This window comes from Cyprinodon tularosa, unplaced genomic scaffold (assembly GCF_016077235.1).
Source record: "Cyprinodon tularosa strain WSP-4 unplaced genomic scaffold, ASM1607723v1 ctg512, whole genome shotgun sequence".
NCBI lineage: Eukaryota > Metazoa > Chordata > Actinopteri > Cyprinodontiformes > Cyprinodontidae > Cyprinodon > Cyprinodon tularosa.
Genome location: NW_024039244.1, coordinates 444,583 through 455,162, shown reverse-complemented (window position 1 = coordinate 455,162; position 10,580 = coordinate 444,583). Strand labels below are relative to the sequence as shown.

General features: G+C 36.7%; 1 protein-coding gene across 1 annotated transcript; it reads left to right on the top strand.

The window, feature by feature from the left end:
• Positions 1-315: 315 nt before the first annotated feature.
• On the top strand, positions 316-8,688 carry LOC119795480 (E3 ubiquitin-protein ligase MARCHF9-like). The gene is made up of 4 exons (XM_038303509.1): positions 316-1,773; positions 7,234-7,389; positions 7,578-7,770; positions 8,139-8,688. The coding sequence occupies exons 1-4, from the start codon at positions 1,417-1,419 to the stop codon at positions 8,456-8,458; spliced, it is 1,026 nt and encodes a 341-aa protein (XP_038159437.1). The 5' UTR covers positions 316-1,416; the 3' UTR covers positions 8,459-8,688.
• Positions 8,689-10,580: the final 1,892 nt, after the last annotated feature.

Genomic DNA, 10,580 nt, shown 5'->3' with positions numbered 1-10,580 from the left:
TTGTGAAAGCAAAATCTGTTGGGCTCTTTTTTGGCATCAAGATAATTATTCTTATTGCAACATACACTGTTAGGGAAAAAAATGGGTGATCTATCCACCTCTGCAAAACATTTACATAATTTTAGAATACATTTAAATGCTTTGATATGTACAACTTGTGCGTTTTTAAATATATTTTATGAGAATTGCATTTTTTTTTTCTCTTGGGGATGAGATAGTCCCAATGCTGGGTTAACCCTTGGTACGGATTGCTCCGCTAATGTATCCGATCAGCGGTTAAATGAACACGTGGCGCACACGTCACGTGAATATCAGCACCCTGGACAGCGGCTCCAGCACCGCCCACAGACGGCAGGGCGACGGCCGCCTCAGAGAAACACCGCGGGCTTCTTAGATGAGGAGGAAGTTGATGTTTGGAGAATAACATCCCAGTGTCTACATCTTTAAGGATCCGGATCGAGGAACCGACTCAGATACGGATTCCAGGGAGTTCCCTCTGAAGAAGCACTTTATTGCTGCGGGCCTGAGATGATGTGCTGAGGATGGTGCTCGGCTGCTTTTGCCAAGCCAGCATGGACGGCTGCTGCTGCTGCTGCATGATTTCTGCACATTTTGTGTGTGGAGGAATCCTCCATCTCACCACTATTCTCTGGTCACGGCGCATGGGAGGTTGGGGGAAGAGTTGACGCAAAACTGATATGCGATGCTCAATCAGAGCTTGGAAGAAAACGAAACCACATATAATTGAATTTGAAACAATCAAAATAAAACTTTATGGTGTGGAGCTCATTCCGGAGGACAATGTGTGGGACAAAGCCTGCAGAGACAGCCAGGAAATGATGAATGGCTCAGCGGAGAAACAAAGGACTCCAACATGCTGCCTACCTCCTCTGTTGTGGACTAAAAAAAACTAACATAAATGGCTTCAGTCAGTCAATCGACCCTCCTTTGAGACCCATGTTGATTTTTTATCATACAGGGGGAGCATATTTTGAGGGAAACACATTGGACAGCTCCTAATTTTCATTACCATTTAAAACGTCCATTGAGCCCTTCTGGACCTTTCTATTTAGACTTTAATGGGCTCAGGGCTCTTGTTTTCAAGCCCTGTAATTGAATCCTGATAGAAAACGCCTCCATTCATAGAGAAAAACAACAAGCCCTCCTCATTGGTCAGATTGGAGTGCACATGCTATAACAACAGGATATGCAAACAGCCATGGGCTGATCCAACAGCCTATCATCTTTCGAGCATGCCTTTAAGATCCGGATTTGTAGTGTTGCTGCTATTTTTTTAATTCATCAAAATGTGAACACTTTAAGAAGACCAGTTCTATAGTAGCAGTAGTTATATTAACAGTTATGATGTTTTGGAGGAAAAACAAGGCTGTGCCTGTGCTGTGAAGCTGCTGAGACATGTTGAAGTATTGTCTTCAACTTGTTTTCAATGAACTCAAAGTGTTGCTGCTGATGCACTCAGAATCAAGCGGGAGGGCTGACCCGGTCACAGGTACAGACCCACAGCAAAACAGGATGAGAGGGTGTACCATTGGAGGCTGTGGTTGGCCCCAGATGAGCTGCTCCCACCAGGATGATGAAGAGGAGTACTACGGGTCAGCGCCCCGGCCACGTAGCCTGGCCTTTGAGGACAAAGAAGGAGCCAAATCCCAGGGAGGACAAGAAGGAGTTCTGGATATGTCCTCCCTACCAAGCCTATCTGAGAGTGGGCTGCAAGGACAGCAGTGTCGGATCTGCTTCCAGGGGCCAGAAAAGGTGAACTTTTATGCTTAAACATGGCAGGGATTGGTACAGCCAAGTGGGGAATGATAGTTTTTGCCTTAATCAGGAAAAAATTTTCTCCACATGGAAAATTTTTAATTAACAATAAGGGATTTACTTTTATAAGGAATATTAAACATTTTTTTATTCTATTACAAAGAAAAGCTGACACACACATATTCATGTGTGTTCTTACCCTTCTAATCTGATACTCCTTAAAATAAAATAAAGTCCACTTGTCTGTTGTTTAACCTCAGTATAAATCCAGCTGTTTCGTAAAGGCCTCATAGATTTGTTAAAGATAAAGCCATAAATAGGTTACGGTAATAAAACAGAATTCATAACATTAAATGTCTGGCAGACGACTGTCTAAACGATGATCTTGATGATATAGAGATCCAACAAATACCTATCCATGATCTTGAGTTATTGGTCTGTAGCGACCCCTGTAGTATACCCCGATTTCAAGGCAAAGTTATGCACTGACTAAGATAAAACCAAAACTGAGTGATCTAATAATAGTTTCAGGTAGACAAAGGGCATCTGTTAAGAATAGACTGAGGAGAAATTGCAGCATGATAGAGACCAACACAAAGCAGCTCAGAGCTGTTAAACTAAAAAAAAAGAAAGATAGGATAGGATAGGATAAGATTTTTCAGCCTCTAATATGTTTCTCAAGGATATCAATGCTTAAAATACACCCATATTCCTATTTTGTATTTTTTTTCTCAACAGTGCATACTCTGCTCCACGATCTGATCATTATTTTGAAAATGATGTAACATTTTCCTTTCACCACCTTCACATCACTCACACACACCAACATATCAAATAATGTAGAATTTGTGTCTACAACTGAAAAATATGGAAGAGTTCAAAGGTCAAACAATATATATGCATTTAGGAGGTGCTGTGTGTTTAGAAAGAGCTTTTCTAATTCATCAGAATCCCAAGCTGCCAGCAGGGGGGGACCCAAGAGCTCTGGACTTCCAGCAATGAATATTTAGAAATCAAAACCTCCTACCTTTGGTCAATTTTGTCTGCTAAAGTCTCCTTAAAGGTGTCTTATTTCTACACATATATAGAAAACCAGAACTGCCAAATTAAAAAAATTATTATTCTACTATATTAGTAAAAAAATATAAACAGAACCGAGCAAGAAAACTAAATACTATCTTGCATTGAAAACAATATTAATAGTTGATAATCAGACTTTAACCTTGCTAGTTTTCTGTTTGAGCTGAACTGTGTAACAAAGAAAAAAAGCCAATCAGCAAATGAAATGAATTGGCTTATCTGTTAATATCATTTATTTATTTTAAGAAAATAATATTACAAGATAAACATTTGTTAAACAAAGAGGATGAACTTATTAGAGTTAAACGGAGTGATGGGTTGTATATATCAGTAAATAAGTCGTGGATTATTTGCTTGTAGGTGTAATTGTGCCATCAAATCTTTAAACTGTTTTCAGTGACCACAGAGAGACGTCACAAGTAACAGTTGTGGCATCTTCATGTAGCATCTTGATGCACAGGAGCCATAAGTGTAAATACAGCAGGTGGAAGTATACAAATCTTTTAAATACCAATTCTACAAAGTGCTGGTCTGAAACGGAACTAAACTCTTAAAGAAACCTGCAGGCGTCAGAAAGTTTTTGTTTCCCCTCCAGATATGAAAGAAATCAAAGACCTCTCACATCCCCTGAAGTCAGACAGCGAACAGAGCTGTCAGACTCAGAGCCTCCAGGGAGCTGAATGATTAAAAAAACCAGACAATTAATACTCTAGATGTTTTGGTTTTTTGATTTCCCTAGAGGCCTGGGGTAAATCATCACAAGGTAAGGCTGAATACATCCAGACGTAGACATTTAGCTGCAGATGGATCTTAAACATCTCATAAAGACACCTATTTAACGGATGTGTGAATATCTGTTTCCCAGGGTGCAAATATTACTAGTTTTCAGTCATTGTGAAATTAATTTTGTTTGAGCTTAAACTAGGTCATTCTAATACATTATTGTATTTTTTGTTTTAACATTCAGTTGTAACTCAGCTGATGACCTCCAGCAGGTTTTCTTCCAGTAATGCCCCTCAGCTACACCCATCTTCCCCATCCACCGTGACCAGCTTGCTGTTTTCAGTTGCTGCTAAAAACAGGATCTTTACAGCATAATACTGCCACTGTAATACTGTAATATTACTCTTGCAACATATGGCTTATGGTCATATCTTCCACCTCAGCTACAATTCTCTGCAGCTCTTCCAGAGCTGCAACACACTACTTCTCTGATTAATACTCGTCCCACTCAGCCTATCATCAATACCCTACATATTCCTTAGACAGCTTTTCATGCCTATGTCATTTTCTTTTGTAACCTTTTTTTTTGTCACTGTCAAAGCAAGGCAATCTTATTTGTATAGCAAATTTCAGTACATGGACAATTTAAGTGCTTTACATGAATTAGATAATAAAATAGAAGAAAGGTAAAAGCAGTATAAAAGCAAAGACATAAAAAAAAACAATTGGACTACAAAAAAGCTGAATAAAAGCAAGTAAAAAGTATATATATCTATATATATTTGCTTTTACATACACCTGTAATAATATTAATATCCTGTATAGCACTTCTTGATAGATGCAAACCACATTTCGTTGCTTTGTCCTCGTGACAGTGCAATGACAATAAAGTTGAATTCTATTCTATTCTATTCTATTCTACTCTATACAAAAAGCAAGAACAAAACAGCAGGTTTGGAAATCTAGAGCTCGTTTCCAGCTCCAAAGATCCTACCCTGAGTGGATTAGGGTTACCCTAAGATATTGTACACAAAAAGAAATAAATTGTCTGGTTATAATTGTTCACCATCCTATAAAACTACTAATAAAAGACCTTATGTGATTTTCTTAGTGTAACAGATATTAAACTAAAAGCCCCAGTTTATAAAAGCATCAGAAAACAATGAAGAAATATGCTCTAAAATAAGATGCCACTGCCTTTTATTAAGACATTTGCATACAGCTTGATACTGTGATGTGCTGAAGAGTTACAGTTTATATTTGTATAACTTAATTATTTTTCTTTTTTTTGTACTAAGCACATGTCTCTGGAAATCATAATCTGTTTCATCTCCATCAGAAAATTAGAGCAACAAAACGTCTGCAGCTGTCAAAAGTATAAAAAAAACAAATCCTGTTCAAAGTAGTTAAAAGAAGCTGCACTAGACGGGAAGGAAAGTGTCAAAGAAAAGAAGTGGAGTCAACAATATCTAAGGGTTTTGAAAATAGATGCTGGAGTTACTGGATCCTGCTCATCACTCACGAAGATAATTTATTACTGTGAGTAATGGCACAGAATAACGCAGGTGTATTAAATGCAGGATGAAACTGTAGTTCACTTTCCCAAGCCGATTTGTATCCGTCCAACTAAATCAAATGTTCCAGTGAAACAGAGTCACTGAACACAGACTGAAAGAAAAAAATGAGGCAGCTGGATGTTAAAAACCCTGATTGAATGGAATCAGAACTGAATCAGCTTTATTGACTGTGTGCACAAACAGACATTTGGCTTCAAATGCCCACATCATACAGACATAACATATTAACTCTGGAGACAAAAAAAAAACAGAGTGTGTGTGGATATGTATATACATTTAGCTTTTATTAATAGAAAAGAAGAAATGAAAAACAGAGGAAGCAGCCTGAGGGAAGAAGATGACTTAATGAAGCCTGTTTTTTTTTTTTTCTAATAGTGTTTTGTTTGTCTGACCTTTAGGTAAACGTCTAAGCAGTCTGTTTCATATGGCAAATGGACACATCTCCACCATCACCAGTACCCATGTGTTAAACCTTAAAGCATGCAATTGTTGTTTTTAAGGTTGTAACTGTTTTTATTATTTCAATTTTTCTATTGATGAGTTTCTTCATAACTTTTTTTTCTCCATTTATAAACACATTTCACAACTAACCAAGGTCCACAGCTGGTAAATGTCCGTAATACCGTCCACTGGGTTCGTTATGAATTCATAGGTGATTCTCCAACTATATATAAATAATTTATGTCTAGAGCAGTCCATCTTTAGACCAACAATAGATTAGACTTCACCGTGAAATGATTGACGGTGGCATCAGTTCTTTATTCTAATAAAAATATTAAGTGCTTATTTGTTTTTTTTTTTTGTTTTTTTTTTGGGAGGGTGGGTTTTGTTTTGTTTTTTCTAAAAAAGAACACATGTCACTTGGGATCACTGTCATGTCCACCAAATAATTTTTAACAATTTTGCACCTTTGTAAACCTGCAATCACATCAATTGTCACATAGCAGGAGTGCTAATGGCAGGAGAGCAATGGTAGCTCAATGCAAGGAAGGAAAACAGGAAGAAGAAAAAAAAACAAAAACAAAGAAACCTTTGCAAAACCAAGAGTAGATTTATTTGTTATCATTTCCAAAAAACTCACATTTCCTTCGAGACTACAAATAAATGATAAATATACCATTTTATTTTGTGCATTGTCAGTATATTTTATGTTAACTTTAACACAGAGATTTGTATGCTAATGCTTCTTAACCCCTTGAACCCTACGGACCCACCGGCGGGTCCAGCCGCTACATGAACTCTATAATAATTTTACCAAACCCCCAGTATTGATGTAAAAAACATATTTGGCACAGTTTGGTGACATTTATGGATAAATGTGCCAAAATGGCCTCTCCGCCTAAGAAATTTCTCACTAATACCATTCTAAAATAAATATAATTCATCTGATTGAGTCCAAATTTGGTATATTTTTACACAACATTTAGATTTGAAAGGCTGTACTACTTTTTTGTGCTATAAATAATATTTTGGTAGTGTTTTGCAATGTTTTTTTCAAAGAAAATTTTGGCGAGGTTCAAAAAATGCAAAATATTTTGTATTTTGTCCCTAATATTTCAGGCAGGGTCAAAGCTACAATGGTGCTGACACCAGAAAACCATTCTATGACTTCTTACCTTTACAGACGTACCAAAAGTTTCTTCTTAAATCTAATAGCTTTGTGGCTATAAGTGATTTACTTTTGTGTGTTTTTGTCAGGCAGAAATTTATTTATACCCCCTTAGGGTGTAAGAGGTTAACATTTTAAAAGAAATGCTCAAAACTGTGATTTCTCCAACAATCATTTCCATCACTATATTAAAGAAATCTATATAGAATTTATATAATTTAATTACAACATATATCAGTTTTTTTAAGTAGAAATATATATATATATATATATATATATATATATATATATATATATATATATATATATATATATATATATATATATATATATATATATATATATATATATATATATATTGAATTTTCTGAAAAAAGTCATGAAATTTGTCTGCAATTGGAGAATCACCCACAGGCTTTTACAGTCTTCTTTTTTTACCCAGCAGCTTTTCCCCTTTTTGCCCTGCAGGGGGAGCTGTTGAGCCCTTGTCGCTGTGATGGCTCAGTGCGTTGTACTCATCAGTCCTGCCTCATCCGCTGGATCAGTGAGAGGGGCTCCTGGAGCTGTGAACTCTGTTATTTCAAGTACCAGGTCTTAGCCATCAGCACCAAAAACCCTCTGCAGGTACAAAAAACAGACCTAATAACAGAGCCTATCTATCTATCTATCTATCTATCTATCTATCTATCTATCTATCTATCTATCTATCTATCTATCTATCTATCTATCTATCTATCTATCTATCTATCTATCTATCTATCTATCTATCTATCTATCTATCTATAAAAACATTGTTTCTGTCTCTGTTTAAGTGGCAGGCCATCTCTCTGACTGTGATTGAGAGGGTGCAGATTGCCGCCATTGTCCTGGGCTCTCTGTTCCTCTTTGCCAGCATCTCCTGGTTGGTGTGGTCCTCACTCAGCCCCTCGGCAAAGTGGCAGCGGCAGGACCTCCTGTTTCAGATCTGCTACAGCATGTATGGCTTCATGGACGTAGTTTGTGTAGGTGAGGGAACTTTGTGTTCTGTCACCCTGTGTCTTGTAAAGGTGTTCATACCTTTTGAAGTTTGAAGAGTTATGATAGACCTTTTGGAAACAAACAGCATAATTTGGACTCAGGATGTCTTTCTCACTCAAAAAAAAAAAGTCTAGATTTGTTTACCAGTCTAAGTCTCCATTTAAGGACCAAGTAGCTCATGACTATTTATCTTTCTTTTTTTATGGATTGAGCAGTAAATCTCCAAAGCACACTTCTGGTACAGGCTGTACTTTCTGTACTCTTCTCTAATTGTTGTTGAACAAACACTTGTTTGTCTGTTTATAAGACTATTTCCTGACCCAGTCTCCCCCAACCCTTTGTCCCTTAACACCCAGGACTAATAATCCACGAAGGATCATCTGTTTACCGGATCTTTAAGCGCTGGCGGGCAGTGAACCAGCAGTGGAAAGTGCTGAATTATGAGAAAGCCAAGGATTTGGGTGACTCCAGCGGTTCCAACGATAAATCTGTCAGTCAGGTTGAGAGAAACTTTTCAGACGGAGTCACAGTCGACGGACAGAGAACAAGTCGGCATGTCAGGGCTATCCTCACCCACCACTGTGGCTACACTATACTGCACATCCTAAGCCAACTGAGGCCCTCCAACCTGCATGGGGCCAACCAGGAGATGGTCATGAGAGTCACCACGGTGTAAAGCCAAGTCCTAATCAGAACAGTGCTTCGGCCATGGCAGACGGGGAAATAAAAGTGCTGATAACAACAAATCCTAATGTGCCATAAATAAAACAGCTACGTAAAGTGACAACATATGTTCTCAGGTTTTAACTGAGCCTTGAGGAATCATCTCTTTCTGACCAGACCATTACAGTGAGGTGTAGAACATAGGGGCTGCTGGCTATAAACACATTTATAGAAAGAAAAAAACAAACATTTACTGAGAAATACTGATTTCTAAAGTCTCCCAGTCTCAATTAGAGCTAAAAATGAAAGTAAAAATTAAGTATAATATAATTTTACTTTGTATTTAATGTCCCATTAAATACAAAAAAGTCCCTTTCTTTTTCCCTTCATCCCTGTTATTCCTTATTTCCTGCCTCTAGTTTTTCCTTCCTTCCTTCCTTCCTTCCTTCCTTCCTTCCTTCCTTCCTTCCTTCCTTCCTTCCTTCCTTCCTTCCTTCCTTCCTTCCTTCCTTCCTTCCTTCCTTCCTTCCTTCCTTCCTTCCTTCCTCATAGTGTAATCTTTAACCATCTGATCATTATTTTGAAACTTTAACTTCTTCAGTTTCACAGTGAAGGTAAAGCATGGGGAGGAAAGTTGAGTCAAGAAAAATTTTGAATTTTCCCCCAGAATTTCTGGGGAACCTTTTATTTATAAAGCTTGTTAAAAATTGTGACAAATCCTCCAAAAGAACACTCTTCATTTTCCAGTTTATTTTATATAAAAAAAATGTTATGGATGTTATTTAATGCTCCCATCCCTTCCCCTCATGTACCTTCACAAAAGCAGAAACACAAATCTAGACATGCAAACGGACAAAAGTGATGATGCAAAAGTTTCACACCCACCTTCAGATAAAGGTTACTGTGGCACATCTGTTAAAATGTTTTAAAATGATGTCTGTATTAAAGTGTGATTTGATTGATGGCCAAATGTGTCTTTTCATGGTTGTCTGGCATTTGAAATAAACATTTAGATGCAGACAACTAAATATTATTTACTATATTATCAGAATATGTAAATTATTTCAAAATAAGTGTTGTTGTTTTTTTTATCTACTATATGAAATTGCCCAGAAATGTTTGGGAAATTTAAGCTTTAGTTTCCAGTGGGACAAATTTGAAAATAATTTCTTCCCTGTAGTACATAGCTACTAGGTTAGAGCTATATGCATAAGTATTTTTAGCCTTTCCTTGCTGCGGAATCGGCTCAGGTAGTGAAGAGTTCAGGCCTTTTTCTGGTGTTCTCTTTACCTTATCCTGCAGGTTACTAAAAAGATTTACAATTAAAACCAGATTTTTACATACTATACATACATACTATATTCCCATCGTAATATTTTCAGATAGAAGAGGGCTTTTATGTCTCACAGATGGATATACTGTATGTTAGTGTGAAATATGTGAATGAACCCCAGAGAAGTGTCACAGGACTTCTCTGGGGCCCAACTGAATTGAAAAGATGATTCAATTCAGTTTATTTACATAGCGCCAATTTGCAACACGTCACCTCAAAACACTTTACTATTAAACAAGATCATACAGTTAAATTGATTTAAAATTTTCTAATGCATGAAAGAAAGTTGATTTTTTTTTTTTACCTTGAAACAATTCATGCATCTCCAGTAGTCACCTAGAGAAGATCCTCTGAAAAGGCATAAAAAGACTGAGCACAGTTAGTACTACTTCTAGAATTCTAGAATTGAACATCTATGGAAGGGCTCACTCAGCTCATCTTTTTTGATATATAATTCACATTAGATGATTGCTTTTGTTCTAAAATCTGAAGAAAAAAAATGTAATTTACTTAGCTGTGAAAATACATTTGATTTAGCATAACATATATATTTTTAGTGGTCCTTCTGGCATCAGACAAAAAAAGAAGGGTTCTGATTACTGCCATTCACCTATTAAAACAGTGCAGTTTGGATTTATTTTTATCATTCTCAAAAGACTGTTTTTCCATATTGAAAGTCTATTTTCCCACTTTTTAAAACAATTGAGCATAAAAAACACATGTGTAAAAAAATAAAGAAAGCCAATTAGAGGATTCTGTCATTTGATAATAACTTTAAAAAAAAACGTCAGCTGTTGAGACC